General features: G+C 47.4%; 2 protein-coding genes across 4 annotated transcripts; one reads left to right on the top strand and one right to left on the bottom strand.

Annotated features, from left to right (window-relative positions):
* The first annotated feature begins 15,025 nt into the window (after positions 1-15,025).
* Positions 15,026-16,014, top strand: LOC117184569 (dnaJ homolog subfamily B member 5-like). Of its 2 annotated transcripts, none has more exons than XM_033382837.1 (2): positions 15,026-15,135; positions 15,218-16,014. In XM_033382837.1, exon 2 carries the CDS (start codon positions 15,224-15,226, stop codon positions 15,719-15,721), a length of 498 nt encoding a protein of 165 aa, XP_033238728.1. In that variant the 5' UTR covers positions 15,026-15,135; positions 15,218-15,223; the 3' UTR covers positions 15,722-16,014. The 2 variants fall into 2 exon arrangements, with proteins under 2 accessions (XP_033238728.1, XP_033238729.1); XM_033382838.1 differs by having other exon boundaries at positions 15,049-15,131.
* A 2,962-nt stretch (positions 16,015-18,976) lies between these two features.
* On the bottom strand, positions 18,977-19,952 carry LOC117184568 (dnaJ homolog subfamily B member 5-like). Of its 2 annotated transcripts, none has more exons than XM_033382835.1 (2): positions 19,844-19,952; positions 18,977-19,761 (listed from the first exon to the last, which is right to left on the bottom strand). In XM_033382835.1, the coding sequence occupies exon 2, from the start codon at positions 19,753-19,755 to the stop codon at positions 19,270-19,272; it is 486 nt and encodes a 161-aa protein (XP_033238726.1). In that variant the 5' UTR covers positions 19,756-19,761; positions 19,844-19,952; the 3' UTR covers positions 18,977-19,269. The 2 variants fall into 2 exon arrangements, with proteins under 2 accessions (XP_033238726.1, XP_033238727.1); XM_033382836.1 differs by having other exon boundaries at positions 19,848-19,932.
* Positions 19,953-24,181: the final 4,229 nt, after the last annotated feature.

Raw genomic sequence — 24,181 nt, 5'->3', positions numbered from 1 at the left:
GATGAGGCTGGGCAGCTTTTTCCGGTCGAACGGACCATTTTCTTTACATTTATATCACGTAATCTCGTAGATACGTAGATACGTAGATAGATTGCTAGATAATATATTGGTAGACTAGCTATGACAATTAGTAAACGGAAGACAGTCCCAAGTTATGTTTTTCTTTAAAGATTATTTAGGTATTTCTTGATTACTTTTTGCTGCAACACCGGTCCACACACTTGAGATCACAAAAGAAGAGAGAGCATCAACACTTCAAGTGTGACCAGACTAACTCATAATAATAATACCTAACATATCGATAATATTATTTAATGTTATTATTTGAATGTGGGAATAGGCGTATTCCAACATAATAAGTACATATATGTGCATAATAATATACAAAAGGTTTGAAAAATGTATATTCTTAAATCTATTTCTAGTATTTGTTTCAAAAAATACACTTCGTAGAAAATTCTTTAACATGATTTTTGAGAAAGTTAAAAAACTTAGAAACTGGACTTGGACACTATGCTGTTATGCTGAGCAAACATCACATTTTTGGTGTCAGCTGAATATCCAATAACGTTCTCCATACTGAAAACAAATTTCTGAAGTCCCTTATCTAAAGCTTGGAATAAGTCTTCTGCTTCCTCGCCTTCCAAATCAATCGAAAATAAATTTATAGTTTGAACATCCGTGTCGAAGAACATTACAGCGCAAACTAGTACCATACCAAAGTACATGTCGCATCCGTTGACGTTGACACGTTGATGATGATCGAAATCATGGGTTTTCCAGCTGGGCACATGCTCTTTTTAACCTCACTTCTCAGTGTCTACTTGTTTTGTTTCTACTTTGTTTCTATCCTCCAAAACGAATCAATCTGTAATTGACAACCGCTTAAACAAGTATTAACATATCGAATACAAACGGGGGGGAAAGTTGTGAGTTGCTGCGGCGACCGCAACTCTACATTTATACCCGATACATAGTCAGTATGGCTACATTGAGCGACAATGTATGCGGGAAGGACAGAAAACGTGTCTGATCATGTCGTCGGGCGCTGCGAAAAAATGTTCCGATCTGATCCAGATACAGCAATCTCATAGATACGGTCATTCTCTACAATTGTGCGTCTTTAGTTTTCTCGATGCCCCAGATTTTCGTCCTTTGCGAGGGCGGAAAGGGGTGTGGAAACTAACTCGTCAAGGTCCAATATCACAGAAGTGTGGATAAAAAATTTGGTTGCTCTATCTTTTATAGTCTCTGAGATCTAGGAACTCATTTTTTGCAATAAGCAAAGCCGACCATGAAACCTATGTGTTAGAGAGAGACGGAGCGAGAGAGAATGAAATTGTTTTCTTGATTCTGGCTATAATAATTATACGATCTGGTTCAGATTTTACACTCTAGAACATATAGTCATCCTCTAGGATTCTGCGTTTTCTTGTATCTTTGAAATAGTGGATGCCACAGATTTTCGCCCTTTGGGGAGGCGGAAGTGGGCGGGGCAAAGTTTTGAAATTGACTTGTAACAGTGACATATCACAGAAGGTTAGGTTAGGTTTACGGCGGTAGCCGGGAGGGGGGGATGTGAGCCTCCCGCCCCCGTGCTCATTTAGACCTATAAAAGGTCCGTTGTGTTGCCGCATGGGCATGTGACCCTTCTCGTTGCCTGAACCATGAGAGCAGATTACTGCAGGATTAAAGGCAGTCCCATTCGGTGGCTTGGATGTATTTGGACAAGGTCCCTGGTTTGATTTCGGACAGTTCCGAAATGTCCGTGAGGAAAGCGGCCCCGAGAATACGGACAGAATATGGGCAGTGGCAGAAGAAGTGGGGGACCGATTCCTCCTCCTCCTCGTCGCGACAACTCCTGCAGAAGTCGTTATGACGGATTGACAGTCTGGAGGCATGAGTGCCGATCTGCCAGTGTCCCGTAATGGCTCGAGTAACTGCAGAGCACTGTGCTCTGCTGAGTCTATACAGCTCGGCTGAGCGCATCTTCGATCGATATGGCCATATCAATCTTGAGACTTTACAGAAGACGGTTTGTTGCCATCTCCTATTGGCATTTTGCTCGAACAATTCTTGCGTGAGGAGCCTGCACGTAGCCAGATGCATCGCTACGTGCTTCCTCTCCGATAGGAGAGGTTTCGTAGTAGGTTTTCGTAGTCGTTCCCCTCGATGATAAGGAGGAGGTCTAACTGCTCTGCGATCTTGTGCAGAGACCTGCGGCAGTCATTTACGGTCGCTGAGTTCGACGATATTGAGCCTAAAGCTTTAATAGCTGCTTGGCTGTCCGAGAAAACGCACACTAAGTGCGTGTCTAGACGTAGTTTGGAGACGATAGAAATGGCCTCCTTGATGGCTTCAATATCCGCTTGGAACACACTACAGTGGTCCGGGAGCCTGAAGCAATGACTGATGTTCAGCTCGCTGCAGTAGACTCCGCCTCCCACGCGGCCGTCTAGCTTTGAGCCATCAGTGTAGAAGTGAACCGCATTTGCAGGTCCTGGTTCGCCCATCTCCCAGTCCTCCCTAGGTGGGATTGATACCTGGAAGGGCGTCGAGAGGTGATCACTAGGAATAGTAGTTGCGGGAGTCTCTTCAGGATTCCCGAGTGCCCAACAGCGGACGCTTTCCACAGTCTGGCTTCTCTCATTCTGAGTGCGGAAAGTGTTGCCACCTTCTTTCCCATGAGGTCTACAGGGAGGAGGTCCAGCACAGTATCCAGGGCTTCCCCTGGAGTAGTGCGTAGCCCGCCAGTTTTGCATAGCTCTGCCATGCGGTGAACTCTGCTGAGTTTATTGAGGCATGTCCTTCTGTCTAAGGCTGGCCACCATACCACCACTCAATAGAGCATTATCGGTCGTATGACGGTGGTGTAGAGCCACCGGACTATGTAGGGGGTCATTCCCCATTTTAGTCCGATGGCTTTCCTGCAAGTATAGAGGGCCACTGTGGCTTTCTTTACTCTGTACTCTGTGCTCAATTTCCAGTCGAGCCTTCTGTCGAGGATTAGGCCAAGATACTTGGCGCTGCTGCTGAAAACTAGCGCTTCCCCACATAGTCTAGGGGGAATCAGTACCAGAACTTTGTACTTCCTAGTGAAAAGCACCAGTTTTAGACGGGTTGACGCCTAACCCGCATTTGTCTGCCCATTTCGACATTTTCGTGAGAGTACTTGTCATGCACTCACACAACGTCTGCGGAAATTTTTCGGAGAGTGCTATAGCAACATCGTCCGCGTACGCCACCACGCGGCAGCCACCCCCCTCTATCTCCCTCAGCAGTGTGTTCACTGAAACGTTACATAGGAGGGGCGAGAGGACTCCGCCCTGCGGTGTGCCTCTGCAGACGAATCTGGTGCATGTTGACGTCCCCAGTGATGCCTCAACCGTCCTGGACTGTAGCATCTGATCGATCAGGCTCACCGTCCTGGAGTCAACCCCCAGATTCGTCTGTGCGCCCGTGATGGCGGTCGGAAGGATGTTGTTAAAAGTACTCCTTAAAGTTAAGGGACGCTTCGATGATCGAGTGTAGGGCCGTTTCGGTGGATCTTCCCTTCCGATAGGCATGCTGGGAGTCTGAGATCAGACTGGACGGAATACACGCTGTGAGATGCAGCCCCAGGAGCCGTTCCATCGCCTTTAGAAGAAAAGACGAATGACTAATGGGCCTGAAATCTTTTTGGGCAGTGTGCGAAGTCTGAAGTCTTTGGTCTGAAGCCAGGTATCAGGAATGCACCCGTGGATGAAGATTCCCTCGTAAATTATTTTGAGCCAGTTAATGGCTTTAAGTCCCGCGTGAATCAGTTAACTAGGGAAAATGCCTTCTGGGTCCGCGGACTTGTAAGGCTTAAAACTTCTGATTGCCCAGGAAATGTTCTCCTGGCTTAGCAGGATCAGGAGGGCATTTGAGAACACGACAGAGGTAATCAGAGTACCGAGTCCAGTTTGTCTGCCTGATGTTCCGGAACCGAACTGGCTTCGGTACTGAGAAGGAGAAAACAGTTTCCACGTACCTGTGGTCCGAGAAGGAGCGATCTTCCAGGACCCTCCATGATACAATGTTACTCTGTATCTCATGAGAGGCAAGCGTTAGGTCCAGGACCTCCTTGCGGTTTTAATAATAAAGGTGGGATCACTACCCCGGTTTAATAAGACCATCTGAGTGGTCAGTAAGTAACTGAAAAGGTACTCACCCCTTTCGTTTGTGTCAGTGCTTCCCCACTGACAGTGATGTAAAATTGGCGTCGCACCCCACAATTAAGACGATGTCTTTGGCCGAACAGTCTGCGATAAGGCGCGTGTTGAGGGGGGTCTGGTTGATCATGCCCCGATCAACCGGGGCATGATCAACCAGACCCCCCCTCCACACGCGCCTCTCCGGGCTCTAATCGCAGACTGTTCGGCCAAAGACATCGGCCTAATTGTGGGGCATCGGCCTCCACATGTATGCAGAGCAGATCCTCACTGAGCGTTCCTGGCCTTCGAGGCTCACTGCGGTGTGGTCTTCATTGCTGAAATTTGGGAGCATAAATAAGTGCAACTCTCTTTTTGCAAGAATGCAGTTACGAATTTTAGCTGCGGTTTCAGCTACGTATAGCTTGTAGTCAGAACTCCTCAGACCGAATTCCATAATCTACTCCACGTTTTCTAATTCTTTTCACTCCTATTTATCCCTTTTTATCCTTACTAATACATATAACTAATCCTATTTTCTTCCCTATATCCCCTTACTAATACATCTAACTAATCCTATTTTATTTCTTAGGACTCAGACGGGTCTCTTCTCCACACTATGAGCTGGAATTGTCTATCCGCATCAGCGACCCAGACTTGGCGATACATCTTCTTGACATCGGCTGTCAAGGCGTACCTGTGTAGCTGAATCGGAGCAATATCGAATACAGCTCATCCTGTATCGTAGGACCGACCATTAATATGTCGTTCAAGGTCACCTGAGAGGACGTTTTACAAGACGCATCGAAAACGACGCGGAGCTTGGTCGACGTGCTTTGGGGCCTCAACACACACTGATGTGGAATGAAATAATGTGGAGTTTTGGGGATTGTGTTGTCTGTGATAGACATGTGAGCCAAGGAGAGGTACTCTTCCATGAACTCCAAGTACATTTTCTGCAACTCGGGGTCACGAGACAATCTTTTTTCAAGCGATAAAAACCGCCGTTTAGCCACTTCAAAGGAGTTGCCTAAGATACTGGGATCTGATTTGAACGGCAGTCTTACTTCAAACCGACCTGAAGGCACGACCTGAGTAGTCCTTCTATAATGCTTTTCACATAACTTGTGTTCAGGAGATAAAGACTTTTTAGAAGACGGCAATTCTTCCAGTGACCAAAACTTTTGTAATGTATTGTCGATGTGGATCACTGACTCTTCTCGACGTAGCCAGAATAACTCTATCCATAGCTGTCGCATGGAGGGCATGCGAAGTGGAAGGTTGATTCTGATTGGGAGGAGGAGAAGAATTCTCTGGAGTGATGGTAACGCCAGACTTTTATTCGCCACTGTGTACCTATGCAATAAAGTATGGTGTGAGCAGCCACACACTCGACACTTCTTAGCTTTGCATCGTACTACAGATTGGCCTGGCTGCAGACAATTGATGCACAAGGATGCAGTTTTTGCGAATTCGAACCTTTGCATTACTGCCAGCCGACCAAATGGACTGCAATCTGTCAACAAATGGCCTTTCGCATTGCAGTAGCTGCATTGTTGGTTTTTGGTATTCGCGGTGGAACACGCGAATGAGCTCCGATTATGCGGCTTGCTTGGCACAGCTTTCTGCTCCTGCTTTGGTGTGTCCGAATTTTCGGCCGAAAGATGCTGATGTCCATCCAAAGTGGCAGTTTGTCATAATCGAGCTGTTCTTCCCATTTCTCTTTGGTCACCGGATCGACTCTGCTCAAGACGAGATGAATAATCATCGCATTCGAGATCTTTTTATCATCGCCTATCTACAACAATGAACCATATATGGATGAGGCGGTATCGATAAGGTTCCTTAAGGACGATGCTGATTGCTGGGTCATTTTGGGAAGACTAAATAGGGCATCAATGTGATTTTTAAAGATCAGACAATCATTATCGTAGACCCGTTTTAAGCTAGCCATTGCATTCTCGTAGTTGGTCTCGGTTACTTGGAAAGCCCTAACTGTTCCCAACGCTTCACCGGAGAGACACGAAAGCAAATGGTTGAACTTTTCGATAATTGGAATGCTTTAGTCATTGTGAACTAGAGTCTCAAATAATCCTATGAAGTTTTTAAAGTCCGAAAATTTCCGCTGAACTGCGGCAGAGCTAACTTCGGAAGGCGAGCACGAGTTGGGCCACCATAAGCTGGTACTGCCGGTATTGTCTCATCAGCTGTCTTCAATGCGCAAATGAGAGACATTAATTTTGCCTTTGTGACAATTGAGAGTTCTTCCAACTCGACTCCAAATTCATCGTCAATGTCTATATCTTCAATCTTCTCTTGAAGTTCGCCGTTCGCTTGAAGTGCCGTGTCAATGCTACGCATCAGCGTTTCGAGTCTGCACTCGAGCTCCGTCAATACCAGCGGGACGATATTGTTGGCTTTTGAGGTCATATTGATTCTCAATACAAGCAACTGAAGGCGAAAGATCGTTTCTAATAATCGTATTTAATGCCGAGGCACTCAATGAAATAATGGGTAATTGTACCCAAACGAGGTGAAAAACCAATATACCCGACAAATTTAAGGTAGAGCGTCGCTTGGCTGGCGCGTACACGAAAACCACACAAGAATAGCAACAAACAGCAATGGTGACAAGCGAAAACGAAAAATTTCACCGCTGTAGTTCTGAAGAATGGATGTTGTGTATACGTATGCACCGACAACGATCGACGCTAAATTGATTTGCGAGGCACGACTTTGTCTTAATTGATAGTTGGATCCTACTGACACCAAACGAATATACCCGACGAAAACAGGGTAGCGCGTCACTTGGTGTTTGGTTTTGTTTGGTTTGGATCAAGCGCGCCAAACAAAAGAACAACGATAAGCAACGGTGAGGAGCGAAAGCGAGACGAAAAAATTCACCTCTGCAGCTGCGTATTGGTATGCGTGCTTGGCCAACGACCCAATATATGTATATATTTGACACAACGAAAACGAGACAGGGGAAAGGGGTGACAGCGATTGCAGTTAAAATGAGTTATATGTGTAGTTATTGCGTCCAAGGGGGTTAGATGTACATATGTATATATGTATTAATATCTATGCTCAACTCTAACTACAGCATGCAATCGAGCTCTACTATGTCATACGTACATATGTGCCAAGAATTGAAAGCGAGGTGCAATTGTTTCAGCACAAGACAATAATTGCGAGTTTTTTAATCTTTTCGTCTTCACTCGAGCTTTCAATTTTTTGCACAAATACCTCTTGATAAGATTGGAAATTCCAGGTGCTGTACTCTCCTCTTCTGATGCTGGATGCTCCACTTGGATCTCCTTTGGTAGATGGTATATGTATATCTCCTTTTGTATATAGCTGCAGACAGGGTATTGCACGACAGACGCGGTGATTTTCAGTTTGTTTGTTGAATTCTTTGCACACACGTCGCGGTCAATTTGGCAATTTAGCTGTAGCACATATGCATGTACATAGGTATAATAGATTTTGGCTATTGATCTATTCTCCACTGTGTCACTGTCACTTTTGCCTTCCACTTTTAATTAATACGTTTAACTTGAAAGTCCACCCGGGGGCGCCATGAAAATTTAGAATAGTTTTTCTAAAATAAAGAGACCGAAAAACTTCGGTGACTGCAAATTTGTATTTTACGACGACGAAAAAAAAGGAGTGCGTGCGTTCGATTTCATAGAATTTTCTTGACTTTGTTTCATATATTCAAACAATTTCTTCTTCGCCTATCTTACCTACGGTGGCAAAGCGGGGCGAATTCGCCAAGAGCGAGAGAGTGAGCATTTATTGCGCTCCCGCTTTGCCCTAGCCTAACTTACACTAGACTTCATAAAATACGATCCTAATAACTATTATTATACGCCAAATGGCGCTACAGATTTAAAAAAGAAATTTGAAGAAATTTTGTAAAGAAATCCTGATTGTAAAATCATTTCAAAAATAAATCGTATATTAAATCTAAATACTGAAGATCTGTCTGGAATCGAACCAGACACAAATGAAGGTTAGGTTAGGTAGAGACGGCCGCCAAGCTCGCTCGGAGCCCAGCACACATAGGCCGGTTTCGGCCCGTTGTGATACCGTTTGGGATCATTCCCTCCCTGCAGATGAGACTTCATGTCAACAGTTGTCCCATCCAGATGCCTTTATAAAGTTGACGATCTTTCTGGGACATAGCGTGGACATCTCCGAGATGTCGTTCAGAAAGGCAGAGCCCAAGTAATGCAGCCTCCTTCTGCTGAGAGCTGGACAGGAACAGAACAGGTGTTCCACTGTTTCCTCCTCGTCCTCGTCTCTGCAGCTGCGGCAGAAATCATTGTATGGGGCACCCAGCCTGTTTGCGTGGGTGCCTACTAGCCAGTGTCCTGTGAGGGAACGTATGACTGCGCTGCACCTTTCCCTGCCTAGTTTGCAGAGCTCTGAGGTGCGCTTCTTGTCTATGGTCGGCCATGTTTGCCGAGCTGTGCGACAACGTGGCCCTGTTTGCCACTTGTTGTCTATCAGTAGCGTGTACTGCTCTTTTATGATGAGCTTGCAGGTGGCCATAGGCATACAAATATCCTCCTTATCTTGGAGAAGGGGGGTTGTAGTGCCAGATCTGGCCAGCTCGTCCGCTATGCAGTTGCCCTCGATATCCCGGTGACCCGGGACCCATATAAAGCTGATAGCAAATTGCTGAGCCATCTCGTGAAGAGATCTGCGGCACTTCGCCACAGTAGCCGAGTTCGAGGAGATCGCGTTAAGTGATCTGATCGCAGCTTGGCTGTCGCTGTAGATGTTTAGATTGGTTGCCGTGGTGGTAACCGTATGAAGGCAGTACAGAGCCTCCCTGATTGCTGTAACTTCCGCTTGGAAGACGCTACAGTGATCCGGAAGCCTGAAAGATTGCCTTATGTTAAGTTGTTCAGAGTAGATTCCTCCTCCAACCCTGCCGTCCAGTTTTGAGCCATCCGTGAAGATCCTTTCCTGCAAAGTCAAGGCTCTGAAGGCATAACATGGCGTTTAGCGCATCATTTGGTGTAGTTCGAAGAGCTCCACTGATGCAGAGGGCGGCTGTTCGCTGAACCTTGCCCAGCTGATTGGTTATTGTCCTTTTCGCTAGGGCAGGCCACCAGACAGTAACTCCGTAGAGTATTATAGGTCTGACTATTGCCAGATATATCCATCGGACTATGCTTGGGTTCATGCCCCACTTTAGGCCGATAGCTTTTTTGCAAGTATAGAGTGCTGTCGTTGCCTTCCTCACTCTATCCTTGACATTCAGGTTCCAGCTAAGCTTTTTGTCAATTACCAACCCTAAGTAACTGGCACTGTCGCTGAAGGAGAGCCTGTATCCGTTTAGTGTTGGTGGGTTGAGGGGCGGGACCTTGTATTTTTTTGTGAATAACACTAGTTCCGTTTTCGAGGGATTTAGTCCCAATCCGCGCGATTCTGTCCATTGGGACAATCGAGCAAGCTTTGCGGTCATTAGGTCGCATAGTGTTTGGGGGTATTTCCCCGCAAAGATAATTGCAACGTCATCCGCGTATGCCACTACTTTACAGCCCCCCTCTTCCAGGTCGCAAAGAATCTTATTGACTGCAATGTTCCATAGAAGAGGAGACAGAACTCCCCCTTGCGGGGTTCCTCTGTTGACATACCTTGACTGGGTGGACGATCCCATCGATGATGTCACCGTCCTGCGTATGAGCAATTGATCAATGAGCATCACCAAGTGACGGTCCACCCCCAGGTCAGTCAGGGCTTCTGTAATGGCGCCCGGTGTGACGTTGTTGAAGGCTCCCTCGATATCGAGAAAAGCTATTAGTGAGTATTCTTTGAGATGCAGGGATTTTTCTACACTCGAGATCACTTCGTGAAGTGCCGTTTCCGTGGATTTTCCTTTCCGGTAGGCATGCTGCGCACTTGAGTACAGCTGGGGACTTATGGTGGTCCGTAATTGTAACCCGATAAGTCTCTCAAAGGTTTTGAGTAGGAAAGACGATAAACTGATTGGTCTAAAGTCTTTTGTGGTTGAGTGTGAGGCTTTGCCTGCTTTAGGGATGGAAACTATCCTAGCCTTAAGCCACGCTTGCGGTATTGTACATACCGCCAGTATCTTCCTGAAGATACTATGTAGCCAGTTGATGGCCGTCTCCCCGGCCCTCTGAAGCTGGGCCGGGATTACCTGGTCCGGGCCTGGCGATTTAAACGGGTTGAAGCTGTTTACTGCCCAACTTATGTTCCGTTTTGTAAGGATATGGTCCATCGATTCTACCGATCCCTCTCTTGGGAGGTGAGACGGCTCGGTGGATGTGCATCCGGGGAAGTGCGTGTCGAGCAAAATGTGCAGGGACTCCTCACTAGAGTTGGTCCACGTGCCATCATTCTTTTTGAGGTACCCTACCGAGGGGGTGGTTTTTGAGAGAACTTTCCGGAGTCTTGCGGCCTCCGAGGTTTCCTCGATTTCGGAGCAAAATTTTTGCCAGGAGGCTCTTTTAGCCTTCCTCGTTTCCTTTTTGTATAGTGCTAGACTGGTTTTATAGTCTGCCCAGTGAGTATCCTCCTTAGTTCTTGTGGCTCTGTTGAATAGAGTCCTGCAAGTTCTACGAAGGGTGTCTAGTTGCTTGGACCACCAGGGGGGTTTCTTTTTTCCCCTTGGTCTGGTAGAGGGACATGCTGCCTTGAAGGCTTTGTTGCACGCATTCGTAAACCTGTACACAAGACGGTTTAGGTTGTCTTCAGTGTTCGGGCAGGTAGGGGCGTTAGGAGGGAGTAGCTCCTCCAGCGTTGTGCTATATTTTTCCCAGTTGGCTTTTCTGGGGTTGATATAGTCTGTTGGTTTGGGAATATCGAAGGATAATATCGTCTCGATATACCTGTGGTCCGAGAAGGAGTGGTCTCCTAGGACTCTCCAGCTCTTGATTGTGTCCAGCAGTTTGCTTGACACTAGCGTGAGGTCAATGACCTCCTGCCGATTTTTAATTATAAAAGTGGGGTCATTACCCCGATTGCATATGAATAAATTTGAGTTCAGGATGAAGCTGAACAGTGACTCACCCCTTACATTCGTGTCCGTACTCCCCCATTGGGTGTGGTGGGCGTTGGCATCGCAACCTATAAGTAGGTCTTTGTCCGTCCTTTCGCTGTCGCTGCCTATTTTGCGAACAAGGTCGCTCGGAGGATCATCCTCCTCGTGGGCCATATAGGATGCCACCAGCCTGAGATGATGACCTCCTAGTTCTAGGCTTGCCGCCGTGTTATCTCCATCGCTATAATTGTGGAGCAGAAAGATATTTAGGTGCTTTCTAGCAAGTATGCAGGTACGGATTTTACCTTCATTTTGGGATACAATGATCTTGTATTCCCTCGTCCCCAATCCACAGACCTTGCCTCCTACCACCCAAGGCTCCTGGATCAGGACTACGTCGGCTCCGCTTGCGTCTAGGCGGAGTATGAGAGCAGCCGATGCTGCTTTACAGTGGTGGAGATTTATTTGAAGGATCCTTAGGACCATCTTCAAGATTCTCCACCACCGTGATGTCCGCGTCCGAGTCGTCTGAGACTCTCTCTCGGCACATTGACTCGAAGTCGAGCATCAATTCCGTATCTGAGGAGAAGCCTTCCTGGTCTGGCTCCAGCTCGTCGTCAGGCGCTTCGATCTCCGCAACGACATCCTGCACGTCTGGGTTGACGACAGGAAGCGCCGCGGCCGCCGCGTCCGATTTGTACACCTTGATGGTGACCGAGCTGAAGCCGAAGTTGAGCTCTCCTTTTGCTGCCTCTATCGGGGCCAGCGACTCTTTATTGAGAACGAGAACTGCCTGGTTAGTCGGCCCTTGTGTCGTCTCAACTTTGGCTACCTTCCAATCGGAGGTTGGTAGTCCTGGGTTGCACCTCTGCAACATCTTGAGAATGCGTTCTGGCTCCTTAAAGGTAGCCGGCACCCAAATTCTGGCCCTTGGTCTGCTGGGCACCTCGCTCCAGTCGACTGCGACGAGTTTCGCCCCAGCATAAACCTCGCCGACCTGCGCTACCGCCGCTTTGTACAGCTTCACAGAGCGCTCGTCTTCGCAGGCAATTATCTTTACATTGCCCTGGAACCACCCCATGTCCTTGCAGACTGGCGGAGGTCCAGGGTCTTTGTCGAGGAGTTCGAAGCAGCGGTCGGCCAATGCCGCTTCCACCCACTTCCACTGACTCCTTGGGATTCTCCCCTCTGCGCTGCCTTTGTCGAGGACACCAATTAGCGTTCTCTCCTTGGCAATCTGCGCAAAGGAGACATTTGGCAGCACTCTGGAGCGCTTTGCTACCGGTCCCGGTGTCTCCTGCGAGCGCTGCCTCTTGGCTTGGGGAGCCACCTTTTTCTGTTCTAAGGTGAACTCCGGAAGTACGGCCGAAGCCCATTCCACCTTCTTCAGCCATTCGGCTGATGGGCTGGCTTCACTGCTGGCGTGTTGCCGACGGAGTATGTGCCCTGCACTCCTCTTTTCGGCATATGAGTATCGTCTGGCTTGGGCACTTGTCGACGGCAAGTCAACCCCCTCCGCTTTACCAGAAGGTCGGGCAGCCGCAATATTGCTTAGCTTCCCTTCCAAGGTGTCAGCTTCGGGAGTTACCTTGCCACCCACACCGGATTCGGGATGGGACCCCCTCGGGTTCGCACAGGCACCTTCCACCTTGTGGGTATTCCCCACTATAGAGCCGGTTGGGCCAGGCCTTTGGGCCGCTGCCTTCCCGAGCTTGGGATTGCTCCCAGTTGGCATTTGGGGAGCGCCGCACTCATTTGTTTTTTTGTTAGTTTTGTTTTTATTGTTATACATCTTGTTCCCACGAGATGCAGAGAAAGGGAAAGGTCAGCCCGGGCAGAGATCCACGTTGCCCGGGTAAGGCATCATTAGAACAGGGGGCTGCCAAGTCCCTGAGCCCTCCGTTAGAGACTGGGCTATTTTTTATACCGGGCCCCCAGCCAGGCTGACTCTCGGCACGGGTCGAGTAACACACTTAGTCCGGCCCGGTGTGAGGTGGATGTGGGGGTTGGGATATGGGTAGGTATTGTGTATGGATGGGAGTGTGTGAGCTACTTATTGAGGCGGCACCACAAGCGCATCGTCAGTGTTGCTGCTTCGCGAACACCCGCTGGCTGTCCGGGACTGCTTATTTCGGTACTCTCCCGTGAGGGATGCCCGCTTATTCGCAGCTGACCTACCGAGGTAGGCCGTTCGCTATCCGCAACCCGCGACCCGTCCGGTGGCCTCAGCTAGGCCCCCTTTGAGCTACCTCACAAGCTCATCAGACCAGAGACACAAATGAAAATATAATAAAATATATAATATATATAATATAAATATATATAATATACTACCTTCTTTATCGCTTTTAAATTTTTTTGATTTGATTAACATAGGAAATTGTTGCATATTTTGCATTGTGAGGAACCGCGGTTCCCACAGGCCGAATTCGACCGAAGCACAGCCGGATAAGGCTGTGGAACGGCCGGATAAAGGCTGATGGCTGGCCGGATAAGGCGAAGGTCAGTCCGGATACCCGCGGATATCCGGATGTAGCGAAGAGAGAAAGACACGCGAGAGGCAGAGGAGACGGCGGGATCGGGCCGGCAGTGGTCCGACGCATGACCAAATATGGGCATGGGATCACGCCACCGGCCAGGTCCCGTTACGAAGGCCGTGCATACCAGGAGACGGCGATGAAAAGTTACCGACGCCGAGCCGGGGTCCCGTTAAGGCGGGGTTATAAAAGGAGGCTGCGGCGACGAAGCGAGATCTTTCGTGGATGAGTGATCGTGCGCGCACATTGAAACCCCGCCGAAACGTACGAGTGATACCCGGTACGGTAGATACGGTACGGTGATACCCGAAGAAGTGCAGTGAAGTGAATACAGCAACAGGAAGACAGGCCCCGCCTGCCCCCAGAGTGAGTCTAAGTTAGGAGGTGATCCACATTTGCCGGCGGAAGCTAAGAGGGGAGTGCGGATTTGAGTGGCGGGCCAAAGCAATAGCGGAGGTCAAATGGCCCCAATCATTAGCCTCAACGCTGCCACACCCGACGAGAGCCCGCGCGTGGTGGAGATCTGTAGATAAGTGAAACTGTTATATCTAGCCCTAAATTAGATTAAAGAAGAGCAAGGTTTTATTATTTGTCATTGGGGGCAACAATAAAAATACGTTGCAACGAATCTGCTGACCGCTGAGCGAGCCCAGCAAACTCAAGCGGCCCAAAAAGTAGGTCCGTTACAGCATATGTTTTGCATAATTTGCCATACCAAATTTAGTTACTCTAGCTTTAATAGGCGAAAATCAATGGCATCCACAATTTCAAAGATACAAGAAAACTGAAAATGCAGAATCGTAGAGGATGACTATATCTTCTAGAGTGCAAACCAGATCGTATAATTATTATAGCCAGAAACATGAAAATAATTTCATTCTTTCTCGCTCTGTCTCTCTCTAACACACAGGTTTCATGGTCGGCTTTGGCTATTGCAAATTATGAGTTCAAGGACCTCAGAACCTATAAGAGCCAGAGCATTCAAATTTGGTATCCACGCTCCTGTGATATCGGACCTTGACGAGTTAGTTTCCAAACCCCTTTCCGCCCCCGCAAAGGACGATAATCTGGTGCATAGAGAAAACTAAAGACGCACAATTGTAGAGAATGACCGCATCTATGAGATTGCTGTATCTGGATCAGATCGGATCATTTTTACGCAGCGCCCGACGACATGTTCAGACACGTTTTCTGTCTCTACCGGGACATCATCCTCTCTCTCTCTTATGTTTAATGCAGAGAGTATTAAACAAAGTAAGCTTCTGTATAAGGTCTGGGAATTTCAATTTTTCAATTTCATGTTGATCAGTCTAGCATAAGTCTCCCTAGAAAAAACAATCAAAAACTTTATCCAGATATACGTATATAATATATTTGTGGGCTGAAAAACAAGCTAACATCGCAAGTATATCATAATTTATTCAGCTCCCATATTTTGTGATAGTAAAATAAGTTTTGGAAACATTTTTTTTTATTTATTTCCCTAGATCAAAATGAATACGATCGATCAGAAGAAAGCAGTCCGTCGAATCCATTCGTGTGGCAATAACTACTATAAAATGTTGGATGTGCCTCACAATGCCACAGAAGCTCAAATATTAATGTCCTTCAAAAAGATGGCCAAGAAAGTACATCCAGATAAAAATTTCGACCCCAGAGCCACTGAGACCTTTCAAGCCCTTCTTAAGGCTAAAAATGTCTTATTGGATAGTACCATGCGCAAAGAGTTCGATCAAAAACTACGTTGCAGCTATGGCGAGACCAGGTGGAATCGCAGGGGCAATAGCAAGCGAAGTGGCGGATCAAATGGTGGATCAAATGGCGGACTCGACGCCGGACGTAATGGCGGCCGATTCTCGTTGTTCAAACCTCAATGGACCTTTATCGTATTGATAATCTTTGTCTTGATGGCCTATCTCTTCTCTATTCCCAGCTATTGTCTGAATAGCTCTGAAGAAGTTTCCAGTAAAGTAGCCCGACCACTAACATAAAGGTTCCATTTTATTTAGCACAGAACCGGGACTGCTTCACGAAATATAAACCTTTGGGAAACCTGTGGGAAATAATGGTCGAAAACAATTTTTGGAATACTATGCGGGATGCATGCAATGTTGAGATGCATTACCGTGATACCTTGTTGGAGTATGCTCCCAAAATGCAGATGCCGTCGTGTGACAAGCTGGACTTTTTTACAAACGGATACTAGTTTTCATATAATTTTCTACTTCGTCCTACTAAATTGATTTTCGATAACTAAATATGCTATAAGCTCAGTTGATGATAATCTTGTTTGTTTTAATTATACCCGATACTCAAAATGAGTACTGGGGTATTTTAGATTTGTGGTGAAAATGGATGTGTTACACACATCTAGAAAGAATCGTTTCCGACCCCATAAAGTACATACATGTACATATATTAATCAGCATGAATAGCCGAGTCGATTGAGCCATGTCTGTCTGTCCGCATAGTGCTCAGATACTATAAAAGCAAGAGCAACGACATTTTATATCCAGACTTCTGTGATATATATGTGATATATGGCCGTCAGCCATCGGGTGCTACAGGGGGACAAACGGATGACGGGTCGGCTCGCACAACTGTGAACTCGGAACTGAGGCGCAGCCGCTCCGGTTAGTAATACCCGGTGCGGCCTGCGTCTCAAACCCACAGGGCACAGAGGGTTGCGAGCGAACCGTCATCCGCCGTAACTGTACACACCGGTGAAAGTGCGACTATACTCTCCCCGTGAGGGCGGCTGGAAACAGGTCCTGGCACGGTCATGTCTCTGCCAGGATGCTGGCGAATGGTAGTCGGGCGGAGAGAAGAAAACTCTCAGTCAAATTACCCCAATCCAAGGCGACACTGTTATATGCCGAGGGATGCATGGCCGGGGGGGTGCCCGGCCACTAATATGCGGACTCTGGATACCTGCCGACCTCCAGTGTAAATTAGGCTTCCCGGGGCAAGCGGGTTATGCCTCGGGTGACCAACCCCTTCCCGCCTACTCGTGGGAACAAAAATGCCAAACAAATCATATATAACAAATAAAAACACCGCAAAGGAGCTCGGTACTCCTCTTAAAGTACCGGAGGGACAAGCCAATCCCCCTTTACCAGCGCCTGGGAAACCAGGTCCAAAGAAGACTGGGAAGGAGACTGAGTCGGTCCACCGTCTTCAGGCAGCGGCCGCAGCGAGGGGGGCCCGAAAACCCAATCGGGTCCTTCCAAGTCGGGTGGCTCCAAGGGCGAATCGGAGACCGGGGTGGCTGCCAAGCAGAGCGTAATCGCGGCTGGTAAGCGCACCGGGACCGTGGAACCCATGGGGGCCCCGGCGAGCAGCGTCTCTGCACCACGGGGAGGAAAGCCGTCGTACCAGGACAGGAGACGAGCGGCTTTCATCCTGTCCAACGAGGATCCGAACTTTAGGGCGTTTGCAGAAGGAAAGGAGCAGAGGCTGTGGGCCTCCTCAATCCTGCCACTCTTCCAGCCAGCCAAAGCCGGAAAGGGCGCAGCCAAGGCACCCAACAAGCGGCAACGCTCAGCGGAGGACCCCGCTAACCAGCCAGGCCAAGCCCAGCAAGCCAAGCGGGTGAAGACCCACCTCACGAACCGGTCGTTCGCTGAGGTGGCGAGGGGCACGACCCTGATCGGTGTCCTGGACAGGGGCGCCGAGGACAGCCGTGTCCCTCGCGATATGTGGCACCTGGTGAAGAACGAGCTCCAGGAGCGGTTTCTACAGGAACTGGAGGAGAACGGCGGACCACCGCCAAAGTGTGATGACGCAGGGTGGCATCAAGGCAAGGTGAAAGCCATCGCCTGCCAAGACGCTCGCTCTGCGGCCCTCTACATGAAGGCGGTGGTTGCTTTGAAAGAGGTCTACCCAGGGACGAAACTGGAGGCCGTGAGATGGGAGGATGTTCCCAGCCGCCCGAAAGCCAGAGCATGGGTCTCGGCAAAACCTGCAGAACCTGAGAAAATCCTCAGGCTACTGCAGGTCTGCAACCCCCACCTTCCCACAGCCGATTGGAAGGTGGCCAAGGTAGAGGACATCCAGGGGCAGAGGCGCCAGATTATCCTCGTCCTAAATGAGGAGTCGCTAGAGCCCCTCGCCAAAATGGACGGTGTGGATGAAAGCCGCTCGTCTCCTGTCCTGGTACGACGGCTTTCCACCCCGTGGTGCAGAGACGCTGCTCGCCGGGGCCCCCATGGGTTCCTCGGTCCCGGTGCGCTTACCAGCCGCGATTACGCTCTGCTTGGCAGCCACCCCGGTCTCCGATTCGCCCTTGGAGCCACCCGACTTGGAAGGACCCGATTGGGTTTTCGGGCCCCCCTCGCTGCGGCCGCTGCCTGAAGACGGTGGACCGACTCAGTCTCCTTCCCAGTCTTCTTTGGACCTGGTTTCCCAGGCGCTGGTAAAGGGGGATTGGCTTGTCCCTCCGGTACTTTAAGAGGAGTACCGAGCTCCTTTGCGGTGTTTTTATTTGTTATATATGATTTGTTTGGCATTTTTGTTCCCACGAGTAGGCGGGAAGGGGTTGGTCACCCGAGGCATAACCCGCTTGCCCCGGGAAGCCTAATTTACACTGGAGGTCGGCAGGTATCCAGAGTCCGCATATTAGTGGCCGGGCACCCCCCCGGCCATGCATCCCTCGGCATATAACAGTGTCGCCTTGGATTGGGGTAATTTGACTGAGAGTTTTCTTCTCTCCGCCCGACTACCATTCGCCAGCATCCTGGCAGAGACATGACCGTGCCAGGACCTGTTTCCAGCCGCCCTCACGGGGAGAGTATAGTCGCACTTTCACCGGTGTGTACAGTTACGGCGGATGACGGTTCGCTCGCAACCCTCTGTGCCCTGTGGGTTTGAGACGCAGGCCGCACCGGGTATTACTAACCGGAGCGGCTGCGCCTCAGTTCCGAGTTCACAGTTGTGCGAGCCGACCCGTCATCCGTTTGTCCCCCTGTAGCACCCGATGGCTGACGGCCATATATCACATATATATCACAGAGGTCTGGATATAAAATGTCGTTGCTCTTGCTTTAATAGTATCTGAGCACTATGCGGACAGACAGACATGGCTCAATCGACTCGGCTATTCATGCTGATTAATATATGTACATGTATGTACTTTATGGGGTCGGAAACGATTCTTTCTAGATGTGTGTAACACATCCATTTTCACCACAAATCTAAAATACCCCAGTACTCATTTTGAGTATCGGGTATAATTAAAACAAACAAGATTATCATCAACTGAGCTTATAGCATATTTAGTTATCGAAAATCAATTTAGTAGGACGAAGTAGCAAATTATATGAAAACTAGTATCCGTTTGTAAAAAAGTCCAGCTTGTCACACGACGGCATCTGCATTTTGGGAGCATACTCCAACAAGGTATCACGGTAATGCATCTCAACATTGCATGCATCCCGCATAGTATTCCAAAAATTGTTTTCGACCATTATTTCCCACAGGTTTCCCAAAGGTTTATATTTCGTGAAGCAGTCCCGGTTCTGTGCTAAATAAAATGGAACCTTTATGTTAGTGGTCGGGCTACTTTACTGGAAACTTCTTCAGAGCTATTCAGACAATAGCTGGGAATAGACAAGATATAGGCCATCAAGACAAAGATTATCAATACGATAAAGGTCCATTGAGGTTTGAACAACGAGAATCGGCCGCCATTACGTCCGGCGTCGAGTCCGCCATTTGATCCGCCACTTCGCTTGCTATTGCCCCTGCGATTCCACCTGGTCTCGCCATAGCTGCAACGTAGTTTTTGATCGAACTCTTTGCGCATGGTACTATCCAATAAGACATTTTTAGCCTTAAGAAGGGCTTGAAAGGTCTCAGTGGCTCTGGGGTCGAAATTTTTATCTGGATGTACTTTCTTGGCCATCTTTTTGAAGGACATTAATATTTGAGCTTCTGTGGCATTGTGAGGCACATCCAACATTTTATAGTAGTTATTGCCACACGAATGGATTCGACGGACTGCTTTCTTCTGATCGATCGTATTCATTTTGATCTAGGGAAATAAATAAAAAAAAATGTTTCCAAAACTTATTTTACTATCACAAAATATGGGAGCTGAATAAATTATGATATACTTGCGATGTTAGCTTGTTTTTCAGCCCACAAATATATTATATACGTATATCTGGATAAAGTTTTTGATTGTTTTTTCTAGGGAGACTTATGCTAGACTGATCAACATGAAATTGAAAAATTGAAATTCCCAGACCTTATACAGAAGCTTACTTTGTTTAATACTCTCTGCATTAGACATAAGAGAGAGAGAGGATGATGTCCCGGTAGAGACAGAAAACGTGTCTGAACATGTCGTCGGGCGCTGCGTAAAAATGATCCGATCTGATCCAGATACAGCAATCTCATAGATGCGGTCATTCTCTACAATTGTGCGTCTTTAGTTTTCTCTATGCACCAGATTATCGTCCTTTGCGGGGGCGGAAAGGGGTTTGGAAACTAACTCGTCAAGGTCCGATATCACAGGAGCGTGGATACCAAATTTGAATGCTCTGGCTCTTATAGGTTCTGAGGTCCTTGAACTCATAATTTGCAATAGCCAAAGCCGACCATGAAACCTGTGTGTTAGAGAGAGACAGAGCGAGAAAGAATGAAATTATTTTCATGTTTCTGGCTATAATAATTATACGATCTGGTTTGCACTCTAGAAGATATAGTCATCCTCTACGATTCTGCATTTTCAGTTTTCTTGTATCTTTGAAATTGTGGATGCCATTGATTTTCGCCTATTAAAGCTAGAGTAACTAAATTTGGTATGGCAAATTATGCAAAACATATGCTGTAACGGACCTACTTTTTGGGCCGCTTGAGTTTGCTGGGCTCGCTCAGCGGTCAGCAGATTCGTTGCAACGTATTTTTATTGTTGCCCCCAATGACAAATAATAAAACCTTGCTCTTCTTTAATCTAATTTAGGGCTAGATATAACAGTTTCACTTATCTACAGATCTCCACCACGCGCGGGCTCTCGTCGGGTGTGGCAGCGTTGAGGCTAATGATTGGGGCCATTTGACCTCCGCTATTGCTTTGGCCCGCCACTCAAATCCGCACTCCCCTCTTAGCTTCCGCCGGCAAATGTGGATCACCTCCTAACTTAGACTCACTCTGGGGGCAGGCGGGGCCTGTCTTCCTGTTGCTGTATTCACTTCACTGCACTTCTTCGGGTATCACCGTACCGTATCTACCGTACCGGGTATCACTCGTACGTTTCGGCGGGGTTTCAATGTGCGCGCACGATCACTCATCCACGAAAGATCTCGCTTCGTCGCCGCAGCCTCCTTTTATAACCCCGCCTTAACGGGAACCCGGCTCGGCGTCGGTAACTTTTCATCGCCGTCTCCTGGTATGCACGGCCTTCGTAACGGGACCTGGCCGGTGGCGTGATCCCATGCCCATATTTGGTCATGCGTCGGACCACTGAAGGCCCGATCCCGCCGTCTCCTCTGCCTCTCGCGTGTCTTTCTCTCTTCGCTACATCCGGATATCCGCGGGTATCCGGACTGACCTTCGCCTTATCCGGCCAGCCATCAGCCTTTATCCGGCCGTTCCACAGCCTTATCCGGCTGTGCTTCGGTCGAATTCGGCCTGTGGGAACCGCGGTTCCTCACAATGCAAAATATGCAACAATTTCCTATGTTAATCAAATCAAAAAAATTTAAAAGCGATAAAGAAGGTAGTATATTATATATATTTATATTATATATATTATATATTTTATTATATTTTCATTTGTGTCTGGTTCGATTCCAGACAGATCTTCAGTATTTAGATTTAATATACGATTTATTTTTGAAATGATTTTACAATCAGGATTTCTTTACAAAATTTCTTCAAATTTCTTTTTTAAATCTGTAGCGCCATTTGGCGTATAATAATAGTTATTAGGATCGTATTTTATGAAGTCTAGTGTAAGTTAGGCTAGGGCAAAGCGGGAGCGCAATAAATGCTCACTCTCTCGCTCTTGGCGAATTCGCCCCGCTTTGCCACCGTAGGTAAGATAGGCGAAGAAGAAATTGTTTGAATATATGAAACAAAGTCAAGAAAATTCTATGAAATCGAACGCACGCACTCCTTTTTTTTCGTCGTCGTAAAATACAAATTTGCAGTCACCGAAGTTTTTCGGTCTCTTTATTTTAGAAAAACTATTCTAAATTTTCATGGCGCCCCCGGGTGGACTTTCAAGTTAAACGTATTAATTAAAAGTGGAAGGCAAAAGTGACAGTGACACAGTGGAGAATAGATCAATAGCCAAAATCTATTATACCTATGTACATGCATATGTGCTACAGCTAAATTGCCAAATTGACCGCGACGTGTGTGCAAAGAATTCAACAAACAAACTGAAAATCACCGCGTCGGTCGTGCAATACCCTGTCTGCAGCTATATACAAAAGGAGATATACATATACCATCTACCAAAGGAGATCCAAGTGGAGCATCCAGCATCAGAAGAGGAGAGTACAGCACCTGGAATTTCCAATCTTATCAAGAGGTATTTGTGCAAAAAATTGAAAGCTCGAGTGAAGACGAAAAGATTAAAAAACTCGCAATTATTGTCTTGTGCTGAAACAATTGCACCTCGCTTTCAATTCTTGGCACATATGTACGTATGACATAGTAGAGCTCGATTGCATGCTGTAGTTAGAGTTGAGCATAGATATTAATACATATATACATATGTACATCTAACCCCCTTGGACGCAATAACTACACATATAACTCATTTTAACTGCAATCGCTGTCACCCCTTTCCCCTGTCTCGTTTTCGTTGTGTCAAATATATGTACATATAGTTGGGTCGTTGGCCAAGCACGCATACCAATACGCAGCTGCAGAGGTGAATTTTTTCGTCTCGCTTTCGCTCCTCACCGTTGCTTATCGTTGTTCTTTTGTTTGGCGCGCTTGATCCAAACCAAACACCAAGTGACGCGCTACCCTGTTTTCGTCGGGTATATTCGTTTGGTGTCAGTAGGATCCAACTAACAATTAAGACAAAGTCGTGCCTCGCAAATCAATTTAGCGTCGATCGTTGTCGGTGCATACGTATACACAACATCCATTCTTCAGAAATAGACCGCGGTGAAATTTTTCGTTTTCGCTTGTCACCATTGCTGTTTGTTGCTATTCTTGTGTGGTTTTCGTGTACGCGCCAGCCAAGGGACGCTCTACCTTAAATTTGTCGGGTATATTGGTTTTTCACCTCGTTTGGGTACAATTACACATTATTTCATTGAGTGCCTCGGCATTAAATACGATTATTAGAAACGATCTTTCGCATATTGAGAATCAATATGAACTCAAAAGCCAACAATATCGTCCCGCTGGTATTGACGGAGCTCAAGTGCAGACTCGAAACGCTGATGCGTAGCATTGACACGGCACTTCAAGCGAACGGCGAACTTCAAGAGAAGATTGAAGATATAGACATTGACGATGAATTTGGAGTCGAGTTGGAAGAACTCTCAATTGTCACAAAGGCAAAATTAATGTCTCTCATTTGCGCATTGACAGCTGATGAGACAATACCGGCAGTACCAGCTTATGGTGGCCCAACTCGTGCTCGCCTTCCGAAGTTAGCTCTGCCGCAGTTCAGCGGAAATTTTCGGACTTTAAAAACTTCATCGGATTATTTGAGACTCTAGTTCACAATGACCAAAGCATTCCAATTATCGAAAAGCTCAACCATTTGCTTTCGTGTCTCTCCGGTGAAGCGTTGGGAACAGTTAGGGCTTTCCAAGTAACCGAGACCAACTACGAGAAAGCAATGGCTAGCTTAAAACGGGTCTACGATAATGATTGTCTGATCTTTAAAAATCACATTGATGCCCTATTTAGTCTTCCCAAAATGACCCAGCAATCAGCATCGTCCTTAAGGAACCTTATCGATACCGCCTCATCCATATATGGTTCGTTGTTGTAGATAGGCGATGATAAAAAGATCTCGAATGCGATGATTATTCATCTCGTCTTGAGCAGAGTCGATCCGGTGACCAAAGAGAAATGGGAAGAACAGCTCGATTATGACAACCTGCCACTTTGGACGGACTGTGAAAAGTTGCTTAATCGCAGACATCAGCATCTTTCGGCCGAAAATTCGGACGCACCAAAGCAGGAGCAGAAAGCTGTGCCAAGCAAGCCGCATAATCGGAGCTCATTCGCGTGTTCCACCGCGAATACCAAAAACCAACAATGCAGCTACTGCAATGCGAAAGGGCATTTGTTGACAGATTGCAGTCCATTTGGTCGGCTGGCAGTAATGCAAAGGTTCGAATTCGCAAAAACTGCATCCTTGTGCATCAATTGTCTGCAGCCAGGCCACTCTGTAGTACGATGCAAAGCTAAGAAGTGTCGAGTGTGTGGCTGCTCACACCATACTTTATTGCATAGGTACACAGTTACCATC

Source organism: Drosophila pseudoobscura, chromosome X (assembly GCF_009870125.1).
Source record: "Drosophila pseudoobscura strain MV-25-SWS-2005 chromosome X, UCI_Dpse_MV25, whole genome shotgun sequence".
Lineage (NCBI taxonomy): Eukaryota > Metazoa > Arthropoda > Insecta > Diptera > Drosophilidae > Drosophila > Drosophila pseudoobscura.
Note: the sequence above shows the minus strand (reverse complement) of the source record. Positions and strands in the feature narration are given on the sequence as shown.

What these genes read in the sequence shown, in the direction of transcription:
- LOC117184568 (XM_033382835.1), bottom strand. Translation starts at nt 19,755, where the DNA reads ATGAATACGATCGATCAGAAGAAAGCAGTCCGTCGAATCCATTCGTGT.
- LOC117184569 (XM_033382837.1), top strand. Translation starts at nt 15,224, where the DNA reads ATGAATACGATCGATCAGAAGAAAGCAGTCCGTCGAATCCATTCGTGT.